The 23021-nt window shown below is 43.7% G+C and overlaps 1 protein-coding gene across 4 annotated transcripts in view; it reads left to right on the top strand.

Moving 5' to 3' along the window:
- Positions 1-23021, top strand: part of slc12a5a (solute carrier family 12 member 5a) — a 340288-nt gene that overhangs the window by 213474 nt on the left and 103793 nt on the right. For all 4 annotated transcript variants that reach the window (XM_045705395.1, XM_045705394.1, XM_045705397.1 and 1 more), the window contains exon 4: positions 3354-3500. In XM_045705395.1, coding sequence (XP_045561351.1) covers positions 3354-3500 — 147 coding nt within the window. The remainder of the gene's footprint in view (positions 1-3353; positions 3501-23021) is intronic.

Raw genomic sequence — 23021 nt, 5'->3', positions numbered from 1 at the left:
TCATTCAAATTCTTTGTCTCTCCCATAGGCACCAACGTTCCCAAAATTCCCAGGTTTTCCAGAAATCCTAGGCTACTGTTACTGGTCGTGTGTTTCACAGATCCACTTCTGTTAGAGAAGCATATGATAACCCAGTCATTAAAGACCCAGTCATTAAAGACCCCATGATACCCAGTCATGGGCTCCTGAGTGGCGCAGCGGTCTAAGGCACTGCATCACAGTGCTTGCGGCGTCACTACAGACACCTTGGTTCGAATCCAGGCTGTATCACAACCGGCCGTCATTGGGAGTCCCATAGGGCGGCACACAATTGGCCCAGCGTCGTCCGGGTTTAGCCGGTGTAGGCCGTCATTGTAAATAAGAATTTGTTCTTAACTGACTTGCCTAGTTAAATAAAGGTCAAATTTAAACCAAATTAAAGACCCTAACACAGTCATTAAAGACCCCATGATACCCAGTCATTAAAGACCCCATGATACCCAGTCATTAGAGACCCCATGATACCCAGTCATTAGATACCCCATGATACCCAGTCATTAGAGACCCCATGATACCCAGTCATTAAAGACCCCATGATACCCAGTCATTAGAGACCCCATGATACCCAGTCATTAGATACCCCATGATACCCAGTCATTAAAGACCCCATGATACCCAGTCATTAGATACCCCATGATACCCAGTCATTAAAATACCCCATGATATCCAGTCATTAAAGACCCCATGATAGCCAGTCATTAGATACCCCATGATACCCAGTCATTAAAGACCCCATGATACCCAGTCATTAAAGACCCCATGATACCCAGTCATTAAAGACCCCATGATACCCAGTCATTAAAGACCCCATGATACCCAGTCATTAGATACCCCATGATACCCAGTCATTACAGACCCCATGATACCCAGTCATTAAAGACCCTAACACAGTCATTAAAGACCCCATGATACCCAGTCATTAAAGACCCCATGATACCCAGTCATTAGATACCCCATGATACCCAGTCATTAGATACCCCATGATACCCAGTCATTAAAATACCCCATGATACCCAGTCATTAGATACCCTATGATACCCAGTCATTAGAGACCCCATGATACCCAGTCATTAAAATACCCCATGATACCCAGTCATTAAAATACCCCATGATACCCAGTCATTAGATACCCTATGATACCCAGTCATTAGAGACCCCATGATACCCAGTCATTAAAATACCCCATGATACCCAGTCATTAAAATACCCCATGATACCCGTCATTAGAGACCCCATGATACCCAGTCATTAAAGACCCCATGATACCCAGTCATTAGATACCCCATGATACCCAGTCATTAAAATACCCCATGATACCCAGTCATTAGATACCCCTCGATACCCAGTCATTAGAGACTCCATGATACCCAGTCATTAAAGACCCCATGATACCCAGTCATTAGATACCCCATGATACCCAGTCATTAGATACCCCATGATACCCAGTCATTAGATACCCCATGATACCCAGTCATTAGAGACCCCATGATACCCAGTCATTAGATACCCCATGATACCCAGTCATTAAAGACCCCATGATACCCAGTCATTAGATACCCCATGATACCCAGTCATTAAAATACCCCATGATATCCAGTCATTAAAGACCCCATGATACCCAGTCATTAGATACCCCATGATACCCAGTCATTGAAGACCCCATGATACCCAGTCATTAAAGACCCCATGATACCCAGTCATTAAAGACCCCATGATACCCAGTCATTAGATACCCCATGATACCCAGTCATTAGATACCCCATGATACCCAGTCATTAGATACCCCATGATACCCAGTCATTAAAGACCCCATGATACCCAGTCATTAGATACCCCATGATACCCAGTCATTAAAGACCCCATGATACCCAGTCATTAGATACCCCATGATACCCAGTCATTGAAGACCCCATGATACCCAGTCATTAAAGACCCCATGATACCCAGTCATTAGATACCCCATGATACCCAGTCATTGAAGACCCCATGATACCCAGTCATTAAAGACCCCATGATACCCAGTCATTAGATACCCCATGATACCCAGTCATTAAAGACCCCATGATACCCAGTCATTAGAGACCCCATGATACCCAGTCATTAGATACCCCATGATACCCAGTCATTAAAGACCCCATGATATCCAGTCATTAAAGACCCCATGATACCCAGTCATTAGATACCCCATGCAATGTGCGCGCAGTAACTGTCGCATAGCTCCCTGGGACTGCTGTGCTGAGCGCAGAAGAAATATCAGCCCATGGAAAGTTTTCCCTGTTAACACTATCAACATTTCAATTTACTGTGGCAATTGTGATCGAATCAACGCAATCTTAGCCAATTTCAATGCAACATACCAAAACAAAACAAACTATGCAAGAGATTTTGTTGTAGGCAGAACACATCAGAGTAGGATTCTATTGATCATGACTCAGCCCATACTCTACACAGACCGGTGTGGCATAACCAATCAGAGCTGCAGTAGGTCTATATGCAAATTGACTATTGCCATATATGGATCTGTGTCATTTACATTGACCTGGACTGTGTTTACAGCTGTGGTCATGAGTAGATGTACTTGTTGTGAGATCAGAGCGAGAGCTGCATGTAGCCACCTGTGCACATTTTGTTCAAATCCTTTGCTAGTTAGTGAGATATTATCCCAATTATAGTCAGCAATAGGGAAGTGATTGCTTCCTACAAGAGCACAAAATGTGTACATTTCTAGACATCTTTGAAAGCCAGTCAGCTAAAGAGCTTTTTTTGTCTTAAAGGGGTAGTGTTGTATTTTGAGACAGGCTTGAATAAGCTAAGTTGCCAATAGGCAGAGGATAGCATAATTTGTCAGATTCTCTGTAATAATGGTATGGGAATAATAATGTATTTTATTTTGTAAAATGGTTTCTTACATCAAACAACACAACAATATTTTCAGTCACCTCCTTGTCTGAAGGACAAGTAGATAAACAGGTTAATGTCAAGCCCTGCATGTTTTTTCATAAGTCTCGTGGAATGTAGGCTTACATTGAACACCACATATTGGCTGCTACTGAAGGCAGAATGATAGAACAGGTATGTCCATGTTAAAATGTTATGGGATGCATTTTCTACATTGTTTTTGATGGTAGACCACTCTGGTAGGCCTACACTATGATAAAATAGCCACAGTAGCCTACTTGGCCACTGTTATGACTATAACTTAAAGCGGGTACAGCTTCAGTGTTCACATTAAACGTGCACTGGAATTTTCACAACATTTCAGGTTTGCTAGGTAACATTGATCCCATGTCCACCTCCTCTCTCCCTCCCAACAGGCTCCACAGTTGGGGACCCTGATGGGGGTGTACCTCCCCTGTATCCAGAACATCTTCGGGGTGATCCTGTTCCTGCGGATGACCTGGATGGTCGGCATCGGAGGAGTCATTGGCTCCTTCATCATCGTCTTCATGTGTTGTTCTACTGTAAGTACCTGTGTTCACATCTGGGACAACTGCATGTAATGAGACTGTTATTCTTTGAGCTAAAGTCTAGTCAGTCTAAGCTCCTTTCTTCACGTGTGTTCCTCTGTAAGTGTCTGTGTTACTGTAAGTGTCTGTGTTACCGTAAATGTCTGTGTTCCTGTAAGTGTCTCTGTTCCACTGTAAGTGTCTGTGTCCACTGTGTCTGTGTTACCGTAAGTGACTGTGTTACCATAAGTGTCTGTGTTCCACTGTAAGTGTCTGGCTCTAACCAGAATAGAAAGAGAAGTGGGAGGCCCAGGTGCACAACTGAGCAGAGGACAAGTACATTTGAGTGTCTAGTTTGAGAAACAGACGTCTCACAAGTCCTCAACTGGCAGCTTCATCAAATAGTACCCGTAAAACACCAGTCTCAACATCAACAGTGAAGAGGTGACTCCGGGATGCTGGCCCTCTAGGCAGAGTTCCTCTGTCCAGTGTCTGTGTTCTTTTACCCATCTTAATATTTTAATTTTATTGGCCAGTCTGAGATATGGCTTTTTATTTGCAACTCTGCCTAGAAGGCCAGCATCCCGGAGTCACCTCTTCACTGTTGATGTTGAGACTGGTGTTTTGCGGGTACTATTTAATGAAGCTGCCAGTTGAGGACTTGTGAGGCATCTGTTTTTCAAACTAGACACTCTATTGTACTTGTCCTCTTGCTCAGTTGTGCACCGGGGCTTCCCACACCTCTTTGTATTCTGGTTAGAGACAGTTTGCGCTGTTCTGTGAAGGGAGTAGTACACAGCGTTGTATGAGATCTTCAGTTTCTTGGCAATTTCTCCCATAGAATAGCCTTCATTTTTCAGAACAAGAATAGACTGACGAGTTTCAGAAGAAAGTTATTTGTTTTTGGCCATTTTGAGCCTGTAATCGAAACCACAAATGCTGATGCGCCAGATACTCAACTAGTCTAAAGAAGGCCAGTTTTATTGCTTCTTTAATCAGGACAACAGTTTTCAGCTGTGCTAACATAATTGCAAAAGGGTTTTCTAATGATCAATTAGCCTTTTAAAATGATAAACTTGGATTAGCTAACACAACGTGCCATTGGAACACAGGAGTGATGGTTGCTGATAATGGGCCTCTGTACGCCTATGTAGATATCCCATTACAAATCAGCCGTTTCCAGCTACAATAGTCATTTACAACATTAACAATGTCTACACTGTATTTCTGATCAATTTGATGTTATTTTAACGGACAATTTTTAGTGGACATTTCTTAGTGACCCCAAACTTTTGAACGGTAGTGTACATATTCCAGTCATACTTTATCAAAAGCCATAGTGTTCTATTGTTTCCAGTATTATTTCCAATGTATCGTCGAAGTAAAACACCTTTCTGATTAGGATGAATAATATCCGACAATACCTTATTAATTCAATGCGCTATGCATTGCAACACTGAAGTGTAAGGGGCCTCCAATGTTTTGAATGGAACTGGATATTTATATTTACTACTTGGGTCCCTTTTCAGTAAGATTGAAATCAGACCTTCTTGTTGAGTATCTGATAATTTACAATTTTTATAGGAGTGGTTAAAACATGCTAATAATGGTCCTCTGAGTATATCACAGAAGGTTTGGTATACTTCCACTGGTATGCCATCCAGCCCTGGAGTTTTCCCAGACTTAAAGGCTTTAATTGCATCAAGAAGTTCCTCCTCTGTAATTTGGCCTTCACATGAGTCTTTCTGTACAGCTGTTAATTTTACATTATTAATTGGAAAATAATCCTTACAATTAACTTCGGTTAGTGGAGCTGGAGGAAACTGAAACAAAGACATATGCTTGAAGTACTTTGCTTCCTATTTCATATTATTGTTTGGGTAATCATGGGTGACTCCGTCATTTGTAACAAGTTTCAGTAAATTATTTTTGGTAGAATTTCTATGTTGAAAAAGATGAAAAAATTATTTGTTGTATTTTTCCTCATATTCCATCCAGTTTGCTTTATTTTCTAATATATTACACTTTATATTTTCTTGAATACGTTCTCCCATTTCTTTTTGTCTTTTCTCTAATGTATTCTGTGCCTCTATGGGACAGTTTTTATTGCTATCTATCTGTACTGATAGTCCTTCTATTTCCTTTCTTAATATGAATTATTTTAACCTAAATTGCTTTTGTTTTAAAGATGAGTATTGAATTGCATGGCCTTTAAAAGCACATTTAAAAGTGTCCCATACAATAAGGGGGTCTGCTGTACATATATTATGTCAGAAATAGTCAGTTATAAATTGTTTTGTCCTTTTTAAAATCAAGTTGTCATCCAATAGGCTTTGATTACATTTCCAATTTCCTCGCCCACGTAGAACTTCTGTTAGAGTAATGTATATGCCAATTGTTTGATGGTCCGACCGCATTCTGTCCGCTATCAGCACTTTTGAAAAATTGTATGCTAGCGCGAATGACATAAGAAAGTAGTCAAGACAACTAGCTTGATTGAGCCTCTGCCATGCACAGTGCCTTCGGAAAGTATTCAGACCCCTTGACTTTTTCCACATTTTGTTACGTTACAGCCTTATTTTAAAATTGATGAAATAGTTTTTTTCCCCCATCAATCTACGCACAATACCCCATAAAGACAAAGCAAAAACTGTTTTTCTAAATGTTTACAAATATCACATTTACATAAGTATTCAGACCCTTTACTCAGTACTTTGTTGATGCGCCTTTGGCAGTGATTACAGACTCAAATCTTCTTTGGTATGAAGCTACAAGCTTGGCACACCTGTATTAGGGGAGTTTATCCCATTCTTCTCTGCAGATCCTCTCAAGCGCTGTCAGATTGGATGGGGAGTGTCGACGGCACAACTATTTTCAGGTCTCTCCAGAGATATTCGATTGGGTTCAAGCCCGGGCTCTGGCTGGGCCACTCAGTGACATTCAGAGACTTGTCCCGAAGCCAGTCCTGCGTTGTCTTGGCTGTGTGCTTAGGGTCGTTGTCTTGTTGGAAGGTGAACCTTCACTCAAGTCTGAGGTCCTGAGCACTCTGGAGCAGGTTTTCATCAAGGATCTCTCTGTACTTTGCTCCGTTCATCTTCCCCTCGATCCTGACTAGTCTCCCAGTCCCTGCCGCTGAAAATCATCCCCACAGCATCATACTGCCACCACCAGGCTTCACTGTAGGGATGGTGCCAGGTTTCCTCCAGACATGACGCTTGGCATTCAGACCAAAGAGTTCAATCTTGACCAGAGAATCTTGTTGCTCATGGTCTTAGTCCATTAGATGCCATTTGGTAAACTCCAAGTTGGCTGTCATGTGCCTTTTACTGAGGAGGTTCTGTCTGGCCACTCTACCATAAAGGCCTGATTGGTAGAGTTCTGCAGAGATGGTTGTCCTTCTGAAAGGTTCTCTTATCTCCACAGAGGATCTCTGGAGCTCTGTCAGAGTGACCATCGGGTTCTTAGTCACCTCCCTGACCAAGGCCCTTCTCCCCGATTCCTCAGTTTGGCAGGGTGGCCAGCTCTAGGAAGAGTCTTGGTGGTTCCAAACTTCTTCCATTTATGATGGAGTCCACTGTGTTCTTGGGGACTTTCAATGCTGCAGAAATTTGTTGGTACCCTTCCACAGATCTGTGCCTCAACACAATCCTGTTTCGGAGCTCTGTGGACAATTCCTTACAGACCCGTTCACTTTTTCCACATTTTGTTACGTTACTAATACAAAACAGAAATGCCTTTGCTATGAAACTCAACATTGAGCTCAGATGCATCCTGTTTCCATTGATCATCCTTGAGATCATGGCTTGGTATTTGCTCTGACATGAACTGTCAACTGTGGGACCTTATATAGATAGGTGTGTGCTTTTCCAAATCATGTTCAATCAATTGAATTGACCACAGGTGGACTCCAGTCAAGTTGTAGAACCTTCTCAAGGAGGATCAATGGAAACAGGATGCACCTGAGCTCAATTTTGAGTCTCAAAGCAAAGGGTCTGAATACTTATGTGAATAAGTTATCTGTTTTTTATATTTAATACATTTGCAAACATAAAAAAAAAACTTTTAGCTTTGTCATTATGGGGTATTATGTATAGATTGATGAGAAAAAAAATTATTTAATCAATTTTAGAATAAGGCTGTAACGTAACAAAATGTGGAAAAAGTGGTCTGGGGTCTGAATACTTTCCGAATGCACTGTATATCTCACTAGGTCAGGATATTTAAACCTCCATATATCCACTTGTTTCAATATATCCATGATATTTGTGATTTCCTTAAGTGCATAAGGGTAATGATAGTTTGTAGTGTGAGTTCCTTTAGGGTCCATTGAGGTATTTAAAATTGGATTATAATCTCCCACCATAATAATAGAGTCTTGTATTGCTTCTAGGCTTGATAAATTATTAGATACATTTTCAAGCGTGGATAGATCAGGACCGTATAGGTCAGGGATCATCAATTAGATTCAGCCGCAGGCCAATCTTTTCTTGAGCGGATAGTCGGGGGGCAGAATTTTTGACTGCAAATTGAACGCAAAAAGCCTAAACAGATATATTTGACTAAAACATAATTTCAAACCTTAATTATATTTGGGTACATTGTCCTGTGTAGGGTGCCGTCTTTCGGATGGGACGTTAAAATGGGTGTCCTGACTCTGTGGTCATTCAAATGTCCATGACACTTATTGTAAGAGTAGGGGTGTTCACCCCGGTGGCATAGCTAAATTCCCAACCTGGCCACATTTCATCATGGCCACCTAATCATCCCCCTCATTCCTAATTGGCATATATGACTCCTCACCTCTCTACCTGATAGCTGATGTGTGGTGAGTGTTCTGGCACAGAAATGGTCTCCGTGCATCACTGAGGAGGGTGCAGCTCATTGATGGTGGATGAGGTGAGTTTCCCCCTATGCTTTGAGTACCTCAGTTGGTAGAAAACTGCATCAAATTGATCAGAAATACAGTGTAGACATTATTAATGTTGTAAATGACTATTGTAGCTGGAAACGGCTGATTTGTAATGGGAAATCTACATAGGCGTACAGAGGCCCATTATCAGCAACCATCACTCCTGTGTTCAACTGGCACGTTGTGTTAGCTAATACAAGTTTATCATTTTAAAAGGCTAATTGATCATTAGAAAACCCTTTTGCAATTATGTTAGCACAGCTGAAAACTGTTGTCCTGATTAAAGAAGCAATAAAACTGGCCTTCTTGAGACCAGTTGAGTATCTGGCGCATCAGCATTTTGTGGGTTCGATTACAGGCTCAAAATGTCACGATTCTCTAAGACAGAACCCAGAAGCAGACCAGGACAAGGTGAGTAAAATGAAGGTGAGTATTTATTGGTAGTCTTGATGTGTAAATTGAAGAATCCAGGAGACGGAACGGCAGCGGAGGTGAGTTGATGAGAGTGAATGGGTTGATCCAATGAAGTCACTGTATCCACCGACGGCCAGGCAAGGGAGTTGAATGTTCCGGGAGAATGACTGTAGACAGAGTAAACGGGAGTGAGTAACCGGCAACAAGTACAGAATAACAAAACAAACTCAGGAAACATGAGGCTGATACGCTGGCACAACATACTGTTCGTTGCCAACGATCCGGCAGGGAATGGATGTCAGGTCAGGGCTTATGAAGAGGTGATGATCAGGACCAGGTGTGCAGATGGTTGATGAGATGCAGGTGCGGGTAATCAAAAGTTCTCCCGCCTAGCTTCGTCGCCTGGCAACCAGACAGGGTGCGTTCAGGAACCTCAGACAAAAGACTCCAAAACAAAAAACAGTCAGCTCAGGCAGAAAACAGACTCAGGAAGCGGGATTCCTGACAGTACCCCCCCTCCGACGAACGCCACCGGACAACCCGGAGCGCCAGGATGGAGGCGGTAGAAGTCACGAAGGAGGGTATCATCCAGGATCTGATGCCGAGGAATCCAACTCCTCTCCTCAGGACCATACCCCTCCCAGTCCACGAGATACTGGAAACCCCGACCCCGCCGTCTGGAATCCATAATGCGGCGCACCGTGTAGACTGGACCACCTCCGATCATCTGAGGATGAGGAGGCGGAGGGGGTAGTAGAGGACTGAGGTGCACAGGCTTGAGGCAGGAGACATGAAAGGTGGGGTGGACTCTGAGCGTCTTAGGCAGCTTGAGTCAAACCACAACAGGATTGGTCACCTTCACCACAAACGGACCAATGAACTTCGGTGACAGTTTCCTTGACTCAGTCCGCAGAGGAAGATCCCGTGTAGCCAACCATACCTTATCACCGATGGCATAAGCGGGAGCTGGAATCCGGCGACGATTCGCCTGGAGCTGATAACGGTCAGAAACTTTAAGGAGAGCCTTTCTGGCCCGATGCCAGGTCCGGTGGCAACGACTAATGTGGGCCTGGACTGAGGGTACAGAGAGATCCTTCTCCTGAGAAGGAAACAAGGGGGGTTGGTAACCGTACAGGCACTGGAAGGGAGACATCCCAGTAGCAGATGTAGGGAGAGTATTGTGGGCATACTCGACCCATGGCAACTGAGAGGCCCAAGAGGCGGGGTTGGAAGAGACAAGGCAGCGCAGCGTGGATTCCATCTTCTTGTTGGCTCTCTCCGCCTGACCATTAGATTGGGGGTGAAATCCAGATGTGAGACTGACTGTAGCTCCAATGGCCAAACAGAAAGATTTCCAGACAGCAGAGGTAAACTGAGGACCACGGTCGGAAACAATGTCACTGGGCAACCCGTGGACCCTGAAAACCTCCCTAACCAGGATCTCGGACGTCTCAGAGGCAGAGGGAAGCTTGGAGATAGGTACAAAGTGGGCGAACTTGCTGAATCTGTCCACAATAGTCAGAATGACTGTGTTCCCATCAGAATCGTCTGCGTAGTAACGCCATCGTCCGAGCCACCCCCGGGTGACAAGCCATCTTGCTGGCGTGGGACCATTGAAGGACGGCAGAACGGACAGATTCAGGCACAAACAACCGACCAGGTGGACCGTTACCGGGACCGGGCTGCGTCCGAAGGGCCGCCAGAACCTCCTCCTCAACCCTAAATGTGACTGCTCCCACGACGAAGTTCTGGGGAAGAATCGTCTCAGTCTTGGCCCCACTCTCATCCGTCTTGGAGAACATCCGGGACAAGGCGTCCACCTTGCCGTTCTTAGGCCCAGGTCAGAACGTCAGGGAAAAATTTAAGCGTCCAAAAAACAAAGCCCACCTGGCCTGACGCGAGTTGAGACATCTAGCCGATTGCACGTAAGCAAGATTCTTGTGGTCAGTCCAGACAATAAACGGTTGCTCCGCTCCCTCCAACCAGTGACGCCACTCCTCCAAGGCCAGTTTCACCGCGAGCAGCTCCCGGTTACCCACATCGTAATTCCTCTCAGCAGACGAAAGACGACGAGAATAGAAGGCGCATGGATGGAGTTTACTGTCAGTGGAGCGTCGCTGGGACAGGATGGCGCCAACCCCCACATCAGACGCGTCCACTTCCACGACAAACTGCCGAGCAGCGTCAGGTTGAGAGAGAATCGGGACGTTGGTGAATCGACTCTTCAAATCCAGAAATGCCCGGTCTGCCTCAGGATTCCAACTGAAGGTCCTGGTGCTAGAAGTCAGGGCAGTTAATGGAGCGGCCACCCGGCTGTAGTCATGGATAAATCTATGATAGAAATTTGCAAACCCCAGAAACCTCTGGAGCTGCAATCTCGTATCGGGCTGGGCCCAATCCAGAACTGCCCTAACCTTCTCTTGGTCCATCTTAATCTCTCCCCAGGAGATGATGTACCCGAGGAAGGATGTAGTGTGGGCGTGAAATTCACATTTTTCGGCCTTCACAAACAGGCGGTTCTCCAACAATCGCTGCAGAACCTGCTTGACATGCTGGACGTGGCTGGAAGGCTCCTTAGAGAAGATCAAAATATCATCCAGGTAAACGAACACAAACAAACCGATCACATCTCTCAAGACGTCATTCACCATACTCTGGAATACTGCTGGAGCATTGGTCAATCCAAACGGCATCACCAGATACTCGAAATGACCCATCGGTGTATTGAAGCCAGTTAACCACTCGTCTCCCTCTCTGATCCGGACCAGATGATACGCATTGCGTAGATCCAGCTTAGTGAACATAGTAGCACCCTGTAAGGAGTCGAAAGCAGAGCTCATCAAGGGCAGGGGATACTTATTCTTGACCGTAATATCATTCAACTCCCGATAATCAATACAAGGTCGAAGAGAGCCATCCTTCTTACTCACAAAAAAGAAACCAGCCCCCAGGGTTGATGAGGGACGAATGAGACCAGCAGCTAGAGACTCCTTTATGTATGTCTCCAAAGCTTCACGTTCCGGTCGAGAGATACTGTATAACCGTCCCTTGGGATAGGTAGCTCCAGGGAACAGGTTAATGGCACAGTCATATGGTCGGTGGGGAGGAAGTGACAGCGCCTTCTGCTTACTGAATACTTCACCCAAATCGTGATATGTTTCAGGAACCAGGGACAAATCAGGGGGAGTCGACTCAATAACCTGACTGGGAACAGAATGGGAACAGGCAGTCTTAAGGCAGTTAGCATGACATTCAATGCTCCAACTAGTTACCTTGCCAGTCACCCAATCGAACGTGGGATTGTGTTCTCTCAGCCAAGGGTATCCAAGAACCAGAGGAACATGGGGAGAAGGCAGAATGAATAAGGAGATAACCTCTGCATGATTCCCTGACAACAACATCTTAACCGGTTCAGTCCTCATAGTGATGCGTGCCAGACTACTGCCGTCTAGAGCGGTAGCTTCAATGGCTTCCGGTAACTTCTCCTTGGAAAGCACCAGCTGTTCGACCAAGTCGGCATCTATAAAGCTGCCATCGGCACCTGAGTCGATAAAAGCGTTAATCGCTAAACTCTGATCCTTGTTCATGAGTGTAGCAGGAACAAGGGATCTAACAGTCCTGAGAGGTTGAAACTGACTCACTAAAAGACCTCCCAAACTTAGCGAGCCGAGCTGTTTAACGGGCGCTGAGGACCAGCGGAGATGTAATGTCCCGAGTTACCACAATAGAGGCAGCCGTTGGTCTCACATCTACGTTGGCGCTCCTCCTTGGTTAACCCGTGAGGTGAATAATGAGCGACTCGTTCCGGTCCACTTCCTGACCCGAATGGTCCCCGAGTAGCTGATTGATTGGAAGTGCCCCATTGCTTCTCCCTCCTTCTCTCTCAGATTCTGTTATCCACCGAATAGATAATGCTATCAGACTGTCCAGGTCACAAGGCTCAGGATAGGAGATCAACTCATCCTTGAGTTGCTCCGACAACCCCTGGTAAAAAAAACGCTTGTAGTGCTTCCTCATTCCACTCACTCTCCACAGCCAATGTCCTGAATTCAATAACGAAGTCTGCCACACTGCGAGCTCCTTGGCGAAGAGAGAACAAACATTTAGCTGCATCCTTACCTCGGACAGGATGGTCAAAAAGCTTCCTCAGCTCTGCCGTGAACTCCTGGTATGACACTATGCAGGTGTCCTGTCGTTCCCATATGGCTGAAGCCCACTCCAGAGCTCTTCCACGCAGCAGTGCAATAACAAAAGCTATCCTAGCCTTGTCTGTGGCGTAAGAGTGGGGCTGCAGATCAAAAACTAGCCCACACTGCATAATAAACGAACGGCATCTTCCCAAATCCCCTTCATACTTATCTGGCGTCGGAACCTTGGGCTCACGAAAGGGAACATCTCCAGAAGCGACAGGTGAGAGAGGTGAAGTAGGTGGTGGATGATCTGCCGGCAAACTGAGCTGAGCCTGGATACTCGTCAGACTAGAAGAAAAGTTCCGCACCGAAAGTGCGATCTCCTGTAGCGCCATGCTGTGTTGTCCCAACATCTTCTCCTGAAGGGAAATGGCATGGTGAACGGAGTCCAGGTCCGCTGGGTTCATTTCTGGCCGGATCGTTCTGTCACGATTCTCTAAGACAGAACCCAGAAGCAGACCAGGACAAGGTGAGTAAAATGAAGGTGAGTATTTATTGGTAGTCTTGATGTGTAAATTGAAGAATCCAGGAGACGGAACGGCAGCGGAGGTGAGTTGATGAGAGTGAATGGGTTGATCCAATGAAGTCACTGTATCCACCGACGGCCAGGCAAGGGAGTTGAATGTTCCGGGAGAATGACTGTAGACAGAGTAAACGGGAGTGAGTAACCGGCAACAAGTACAGAATAACAAAACAAACTCAGGAAACATGAGGCTGATACGCTGGCACAACATACTGTTCGTTGCTAACGACCCAGCAGAGAATGGATGTCAGGTCAGGGCTTATGAAGAGGTGATGATCAGGACCAGGTGTGCAGATGGTTGATGAGATGCAGGTGCGGGTAATCAAAAGTTCTCCCGCCTAGCTTCGTCGCCTGGCAACCAGACAGGGTGCGTTCAGGAACCTCAGACAAAAGACTCCAAAACAAAAAACAGTCAGCTTAGGCAGAAAACAGACTCAGGAAGCGGGATTCCTGACACAAAATGGTCAGAAACAAATAACTTTCTTCTGAAACTCGTCAGTCTATTCTTGTTCTGAGAAATGAAGGCTATTCCATGCGAGAAATTGCCAAGAAACTTAAGATCTCGTGCAACGCTGTGTACTACTCCCTTCACAGAACAGCACAAACTGGCTCTAACCAGAATAGAAAGAGGTGTGGGAAGCCCCGGTGCACAACTGAGCAAGAGGACAAGTACATTAGAGTGTCTAGTTTGAGAAACAGATTCCTCACAAGTCCTCAACTGGCAGCTTCATTAAATAGTACCTGCAAAACACCAGTCTCAACGTCAACAGTGAAGAGGTGACTCCGGGATGCTGGCCTTCTAGGCAGAGTTCCTCTGTCCAGTGTCTGTGTTCTTTTGCCCATCTTAATATTTTATTTTTATTGGCCAGTCTGAGATATGGCTTTTTCTTTGCAACTCTACCTAGAAGGCCAGCATCCCGGAGTCGCCTCTTCACTGTTAACTTTGAGACCGGTGTTTTACGGGTACAATAGTCATTTACAACATTAACAATGTCTAAATTGTATTTCTGATCCATTTGATGTTATTTTAATGGACAAAAACAATGACATTTCTAAGTGACCCCAAACGTTTGAATGGTAGAGTACATCTGTCACGCCCTGACCTTAGAGCCTTTTTTATTCTCTATTTTGTTAGGTCAGGGTGTGACTTGGGTGGGCATATCTAGGTTTCGATTTCTTTGTTGGCCTAGTATGGTTCCCAATCAGAGGCAGCTGTTTATCCTTGTCTCTGATTGGGGATCATACTTAGGCAGCCCTTGTTTGTTTGTAGTTGCTTTCTGCACTGCATATAGCTTTACGTTCGTTTTTGTATTTTTATGTTTTTCCCGGTGTCATTTTTATTAAAAGTAAAATGTACGCCTACCACGCTGCACCTTGGTCTCCTCATTCAAACGACGAGCGTAACAACATCCAATCAATTATTATTATTTGTATATGATCACGTCTCTCTATTATGCATGGAAATACTTGGGAACAGATTTACAAAATGAAAATCACTTGGAACTTCATCTAAAATTATTGAATGAATTTCCTGTTAACAATAGATATTATATTCCTTCTCTTTTAGTCAGGTAAATACTGATAGTTTTTTCTCATCTGCTAAGGCATTACAATTATAACTGGCTATACTTATTTCACCATTTACCATAATGAGATTCAGGTTTCAATTCTATTTATCATAATATATGTTTGTAAACTTTCCATTAAAAAGTACCATAATGATTGAGTGTCCATATACCATGGTATTTGCACTGCTACTCAGTAAACCTAGTGTAAAATAGTGTATAACCTCAAACTGTTATACACTATTCCACCTGCTAAAACCTCCCCCATCCCAAGTTGGATTGTCATCCCAATGACTGGCAAACCACCTCTGTCTACCTGTATACAGTTATAAAAAAATATATACAGTACCAGTCAAAAGTTTGGACATCTACTCATTCAAGGGTTTTTCTTTATTTTTACTATTTTCTATAGATTTAGAATAATAGTAAAGATATCAAAACTATGAAATAACATATATGGAATCATGTAGTAACCAAAAAAGTGTTAAACAAATCTAAAATAAAATGTATAAATAAAAATTAAAAAAAATGTATGAAATGTATGCATTCACTACTGTAAGTCGCTCTGGATAAGAGCGTCTGCTAAATGACTAAAATATAAATGTAAATGTAGATTCTTCAAAGTAGCCACCCTTTACCTTGATGACAGCTTTGCACGCTCTTGGCATTCTCTCAACCAGCTTCATGAATGTATTTCAATTAACAGATGTGCATTGTTAAAAGTTAATTTGTGGAAGGTGTGTTGGATCATTGTCCTGTTGAAAAAAGAAATTATAGTCCCACATAGCGCAAACCAGATGGGATGGTGTATCGCTTCAGAATGTTGTGGTAGCATTGCTGGTGAAATGTGCCTTGAATTCTAAATAAATTACAGACAGTGTCACCAGAAAATCACCCCCACACCATCACACCTCCTCCTCCATGCATCACGGTGGGAACCACACATGCGGAGATCACCGTTCACCGACTCTGCGTCTCACAAAAACACGGCGGTTGGAACCAAAAATCTCAAATTTGGACTCATCACACCAAAGGAAAGATTTCCACTGGTCTATTGTCCATTGCTCGTGTTTCTTGGCCCAAGCAAGTCTCTTCTTCTTATTGGTGCCTTTTAGTAGTGGTTTCTTTGCAGCAATTTGACCATGAATGCTTGATTTACACAGTCTCCTCTGAACAGTTGATGTTGAGATGTGTCTGTTACTTGAACTCTGTGGAGCATTTATTTGGGCTGCAATCTGTGGTGCAGTTAACTCTAATGAACTTATCCTCTGCAGCAGAGATAACTCTTTCCTGTGGTGGTCCTCGTGAGAGCCAGTTTCATCATAGGACTTGATGGTTTTTGTGACTGCACTTGAAGAAACTTTCAAAGTTCTTGAAATGTTCCGTATTGACTGACCTTCATGTCTTAAATTAATGATGGACTGTCATTTCTCTTTACTTATTTGAGTTGTTCTTGCCATAATATGGACTTGATCGTTTACCAAATAGAGCTATCTTCTGTATACCATCCCTACCTTTTCACAAAACAACTGATTGGCTCAAACGCATTAAGAAGGAAAGAAAATCCACAAATTTACTTTTAACAAGGCACACCTGTTAATTTAAATGCATTCCAGGTGACTACCTTGTGAAGCTGGTTGAGAGAATGCCAAGAATGTGCAAAGCTGTCATCAAGGCAAGAATCTCAAATATAAAATAGATTTTGATTTGTTTTAACACTTTTTTGGTTACTACATGATTCCATCTGTGTTATTTCATAGTTTTGATGTCTTCACTATTATTCTACAATGTAGAAAATAGTCAAAATAAAGAAAAACCCTTGAATGAGTAGGTGTGTCCAAACTTTTGACTGGTACTGTACATTTAACCTTAACTCAGCTTTTACAATAACAAACTGGATGGTCAAGAGGTGAACAGTTAAAAGAAAAAAAAAAGTGACAATGTTTTTTAGCCTCTACTGTCAACACAACCATTGTTTGTCCTATGCCAAAAGACCCAAAGCCCTTAGTACTGAACAAGGAGGTGTCACTGAACAGAGTGGCTGCTACAATATGATTGAGTTTGACTGCTGGACATGCGTTTGTCAGAATACATCTCAATGTTTTCTCCCCAGTGTTCTCAATGACTGCCTGTCATTCTGTTCTGACTGGTACTGTACTTAAATATTCCAGCAGACCCTTAACTGTTTCAAACATGCCAGTGCCAATGTTCTCTGTGGGTTTGATTTCTGTTAGTGGGGTTGTGTGTTTGGTAGTGGGGTTGTGTGTTTGTTACTGTTAGTGGGGTTGTGTGTTTGTTAGTGGGGTTGTGTGTTTGTTACTGTTAGTGGGGTTGTGTGTTTGTTACTGTTAGTGGGGTTGTGTGTTTGTTACTGTTAGTGGGGTTGTGTGTTTGTTAGTGGGGTTGTGTGTTTGTTACTGTTAGTGGGGTTGTGTGTTTGTTACTGTTAGTGGGGTTGTGTGTTTGTTAGTGGGGTTGTGTGTTTGTTACTGTTAGTGGGGTTGTGTGTTTGTTACTGTTAGTGGGGTTGTGTGTTTGTTAGTGGGGTTGTGTGTTTGTTACTGTTAGTGGGGTTGTGTGTTTGTTACTGTTAGTGGGGTTGTGTGTTTGTTAGTGGGGTTGTGTGTTTGTTACTGTTAGTGGGGTTGTGTGTTTGTTACTGGTAGTGGGGTTGTGTGTTTGTTAGTGGGGTTGTGTGTTTGTTACTGTTAGTGGGGTTGTGTGTTTGTTACTGTTAGTGGGGTTGTGTGTTTGGTAGTGGGGTTGTGTGTTTGTTACTGTTAGTGGGGTTGTGTGTTTGTTACTGTTAGTGGGGTTGTGTGTTTGTTACTGTTGTTACTGTTAGTGGGGTTGTGTGTTTGTTACTGTTAGTGGGGTTGTGTGTTTGTTAGTGGGGTTGTGTGTTTGTTACTGTTAGTGGGGCTGTGTGTTTGTTACTGTTAGTGGGGCTGTGTGTTTGTTACTGTTAGTGGGGTTGTGTGTTTGTTACTGTTAGTGGGGTTGTGTGTTTGTTACTGTTAGTGGGGTTGTGTGTTTGTTACTGTTAGTGGGGTTGTGTGTTTGTTAGTGGGGTTGTGTGTTTGTTACTGTTAGTGGGGTTGTGTGTTTGTTAGTGGGGTTGTGTGTTTGTTACTGTTAGTGGGGTTGTGTGTTTGTTACTGTTAGTGGGGTTGTGTGTTTGTTAGTGGGGTTGTGTGTTTGTTACTGTTAGTGGGGTTGTGTGTTTGTTACTGTTAGTGGGGTTGTGTGTTTGTTAGTGGGGTTGTGTGTTTGTTACTGTTAGTGGGGTTGTGTGTTTGTTACTGGTAGTGGGGTTGTGTGTTTGTTAGTGGGGTTGTGTGTTTGTTACTGTTAGTGGGGTTGTGTGTTTGTTACTGTTAGTGGGGTTGTGTGTTTGTTACTGTTAGTGGGGTTGTGTGTTTGTTACTGTTAGTGGGGTTGTGTGTTTGTTACTGTTAGTGGGGTTGTGTGTTTGTTACTGTTAGTGGGGTTGTGTGTTTGTTACTGTTGTTACTGTTAGTGGGGTTGTGTGTTTGTTACTGTTAGTGGGGTTGTGTGTTTGTTACTGTTAGTGGGGTTGTGTGTTTGTTACTGTTAGTGGGGTTGTGTGTTTGTTAGTGGGGTTGTGTGTTTGTTACTGTTAGTGGGGTTGAGTGTTTGTTAGTGGGGTTGTGTGTTTGTTACTGTTAGTGGGGTTGTGTGTTTGTTACTGTTAGTGGGGTTGTGTGTTTGGTAGTGGGGTTGTGTGTTTGTTACTTTTAGTGGGGTTGTGTGTTTGTTAGTGGGGTTGTGTGTTTGTTACTGTTAGTGGGGTTGTGTGTTTGTTACTGTTAGTGGGGCTGTGTGTTTGTTACTGTTAGTGGGGTTGTGTGTTTGTTACTGTTAGTGGGGTTGTGTGTTTGTTAGTGGGGTTGTGTGTTTGTTAGTGGGGTTGTGTGTTTGTTACTGTTGTTACTGTTAGTGGGGCTGTGTGTTTGTTAGTGGGGTTGTGTGTTTGTTAGTGGGGTTGTGTGTTTGTTAGTGGGGTTGTGTGTTTGTTACTGTTGTTACTGTTAGTGGGGTTGTGTGTTTGTTAGTGGGGTTGTGTGTTTGTTAGTGGGGTTGTGTGTTTGTTACTGTTAGTGGGGTTGTGCGTTTGTTAGTGGGGTTGTGTGTTTGTTACTGTTAGTGGGGTTGTGTGTTTGTTAGTGGGGTTGTGTGTTTGTTACTGTTAGTGGGGTTGTGTGTTTGTTAGTGGGGTTGTGTGTTTGGTAGTGGGGTTGTGTGTTTGTTACTGTTAGTGGGGTTGTGTGTTTGTTACTGTTAGTGGGGTTGTGTGTTTGTTAGTGGGGTTGTGTGTTTGTTACTGTTAGTGGGGTTGTGTGTTTGTTACTGTTAGTGGGGTTGTGTGTTTGGTAGTGGGGTTGTGTGTTTGTTACTGTTAGTGGGGTTGTGTGTTTGTTACTGTTAGTGGGGTTGTGTGTTTGTTACTGTTAGTGGGGTTGTGTGTTTGGTAGTGGGGTTGTGTGTTTGTTAGTGGGGTTGTGTGTTTGTTACTGTTAGTGGGGTTGTGTGTTTGTTACTGTTAGTGGGGTTGTGTGTTTGTTACTGTTAGTGGGGTTGTGTGTTTGTTACTGTTGTTACTGTTAGTGGGGTTGTGTGTTTGTTACTGTTAGTGGGGTTGTGTGTTTGTTACTGTTAGTGGGGTTGTGTGTTTGGTAGTGGGGTTGTGTGTTTGTTAGTGGGGTTGTGTGTTTGTTACTGTTAGTGGGGTTGTGTGTTTGTTACTGTTAGTGGGGTTGTGTGTTTGTTACTGTTAGTGGGGTTGTGTGTTTGTTAGTGGGATTGTGTGTTTGTTAGTGGGGTTGTGTGTTTGTTACTGTTAGTGGGGCTGTGTGTTTGTTACTGTTAGTGGGGTTGTGTGTTTGTTACTGTTAGTGGGGTTGTGTGTTTGTTACTGTTAGTGGGGTTGTGTGTTTGTTACTGTTAGTGGGGTTGTGTGTTTGTTAGTGGGGTTGTGTGTTTGTTACTGTTAGTGGGGTTGTGTGTTTGTTACTGTTAGTGGGGTTGTGTGTTTGTTACTGTTAGTGGGGTTGTGTGTTTGTTAGTGGGGTTGTGTGTTTGTTACTGTTGTTACTGTTAGTGGGGTTGTGTGTTTGTTACTGTTGTTACTGTTAGTGGGGCTGTGTGTTTGTTACTGTTAGTGGGGTTGTGTGTTTGTTACTGTTAGTGGGGCTGTGTGTTTGTTACTGTTAGTGGGGTTGTGTGTTTGTTACTGTTAGTGGGGTTGTGTGTTTGTTACTGTTAGTGGGGTTGTGTGTTTGTTAGTGGGGTTGTGTGTTTGTTACTGTTAGTGGGGTTGTGTGTTTGTTACTGTTAGTGGGGTTGTGTGTTTGTTACTGTTAGTGGGGTTGTGTGTTTGTTAGTGGGGTTGTGTGTTTGTTACTGTTAGTGGGGTTGTGTGTTTGTTACTGTTAGTGGGGTTGTGTGTTTGTTAGTGGGGTTGTGTGTTTGTTACTGTTAGTGGGGTTGTGTGTTTGTTACTGTTAGTGGGGTTGTGTGTTTGTTAGTGGGGTTGTGTGTTTGTTACTGTTAGTGGGGTTGTGTGTTTGTTACTGTTAGTGGGGTTGTGTGTTTGTTACTGTTAGTGGGGTTGTGTGTTTGTTAGTGGGGTTGTGTGTTTGTTACTGTTAGTGGGGTTGTGTGTTTGTTACTGTTAGTGGGGCTGTGTGTTTGTTAGTGGGGTTGTGTGTTTGTTAGTGGGGTTGTGTGTTTGTTAGTGGGGTTGTGTGTTTGTTACTGTTGTTACTGTTAGTGGGGTTGTGTGTTTGTTAGTGGGGTTGTGTGTTTGTTAGTGGGGTTGTGTGTTTGTTACTGTTAGTGGGATTGTGTGTTTGTTAGTGGGGTTGTGTGTTTGTTACTATTAGTGGGGTTGTGTGTTTGTTACTGTTAGTGGGGTTGTGTGTTTGTTACTGTTAGTGGGGTTGTGTGTTTGTTACTGTTAGTGGGGTTGTGTGTTTGGTAGTGGGGTTGTGTGTTTGTTAGTGGGGTTGTGTGTTTGTTACTGTTAGTGGGGTTGTGTGTTTGTTACTGTTAGTGGGGTTGTGTGTTTGTTAGTGGGGTTGTGTGTTTGTTACTGTTAGTGGGGTTGTGTGTTTGCTACTGTTAGTGGGGTTGTGTGTTTGTTAGTGGGGTTGTGTGTTTGTTAGTGGGGTTGTGTGTTTGTTACTGTTGTTACTGTTAGTGGGGTTGTGTGTTTGTTAGTGGGGTTGTGTGTTTGTTACTGTTAGTGGGGTTGTGTGTTTGTTAGTGGGGTTGTGTGTTTGTTACTGTTAGTGGGGTTGTGTGTTTGTTAGTGGGGTTGTGTGTTTGTTAGTGGGGTTGTGTGTGTGTTTGTTAGTGGGGTTGTGTGTTTGTTACTGTTAGTGGGGTTGTGTGTTTGTTACTGTTAGTGGGGTTGTGTGTTTGTTACTGTTAGTGGGGTTGTGTGTTTGTTAGTGGGGTTGTGTGTTTGTTAGTGGGGTTGTGTGTGTGTTTGTTAGTGGGGTTGTGTGTTTGTTACTGTTAGTGGGGTTGTGTGTTTGTTACTGTTAGTGGGGTTGTGTGTTTGTTACTGTTAGTGGGGTTGTGTGTTTGTTACTGTTAGTGGGGCTGTGTGTTTGTTACTGTTGTTACTGTTAGTGGGGTTGTGTGTTTGTTACTGTTAGTGGGGTTGTGTGTTTGTTACTGTTAGTGGGGTTGTGTGTTTGTTAGTGGGGTTGTGTGTTTGTTACTGTTAGTGGGGTTGTGTGTTTGTTACTGTTAGTGGGGCTGTGTACATATATCGTTGCTCGTTTGTGTTCGCTTAGCCTAGATTTTTCTCTGGGAGAGATATTTATAGATCAACCCCCTCAAATCCTTACCGTGGCTAACTTGCTTTCACACACACACACACACACACACACACACACACACACACACACACACACACACACACACACACACACACACACACACACACACACACACACATTCACACACAGAAGATTGCACTCCCTACTTGAGTTCTAGAAGTATTTCTATTGCTAGTAGGATACATTCCCAACATAATGCCAGCGTGTCTTTTCCTAGGGAGACGATGATCATTATTCTTTAGTGTCAGAAAAGTCTTTTTTAAGAGTACTGTAATTGTATCAGAGGAGGCGGGTGGAACGAGTTATAGGAGGACGGGCTATTTGTAATGGCTGGAATGGAATAAATGGAATGACAGGAAAATCACGTTTGATTCCGTTCCATTGATCCCATTCCAGCCATTACAATGAGCCTGCCCTCTGAGAGCTCCTACCACCAGCCTAATGTCATACAGTATTACATTTGAATGATAAATATGGTTAATGATTAATAATGTTAAAACTGGGATGGTACAAGGACAAGAATGCTCTGAGATCAAAGCATGTTTAAAAAGATCTGTTTAAAAGAGAGCACTGCACATACACACACACACACTGAATAATTCCCCCTCTCACAGACATACCTATACTGACACACAAATATGCAATGCATGCACATGCAGCCTTTCACTCTCTTTCTATCTCTCACACACACACCTTATAAAGATTTTGCATGGGCCCTCAGATCCTCAATAAGTTCTACAGCTGCACCATTGAGAGCATCTTGACTGGCTGCATCACCTCTTGGTATGACTGTTTGGCATCCGAACGCAAAGTGCTACAGAGGGTAATGCGTACAGCCCAGTACATCACTGGGGCGAAGCTCACTGCCGTCCTGGACCTCTATACCAGGCGGTGTCAGAGGAAGGCCCTAAAACTTGTAAAAGACTCCATCCACTCAAGTCGTAGACTGTTCTCTCTGCTATCGCACAGCAAGCGGTACCAATACACCAAGTCTGGAACCAACAAGATCCTGAACAGCTTCTACCCCCACTGCTAAACAGTTCATTAAATAGTTAGTCCGCGT

The sequence above is a fragment of the Salmo salar genome, chromosome ssa22, assembly GCF_905237065.1.
Source record: "Salmo salar chromosome ssa22, Ssal_v3.1, whole genome shotgun sequence".
Lineage (NCBI taxonomy): Eukaryota > Metazoa > Chordata > Actinopteri > Salmoniformes > Salmonidae > Salmo > Salmo salar.
The sequence above is the reverse complement of the archived record's forward strand: the minus strand, read 5'-3'. Positions and strand labels throughout refer to the sequence as shown.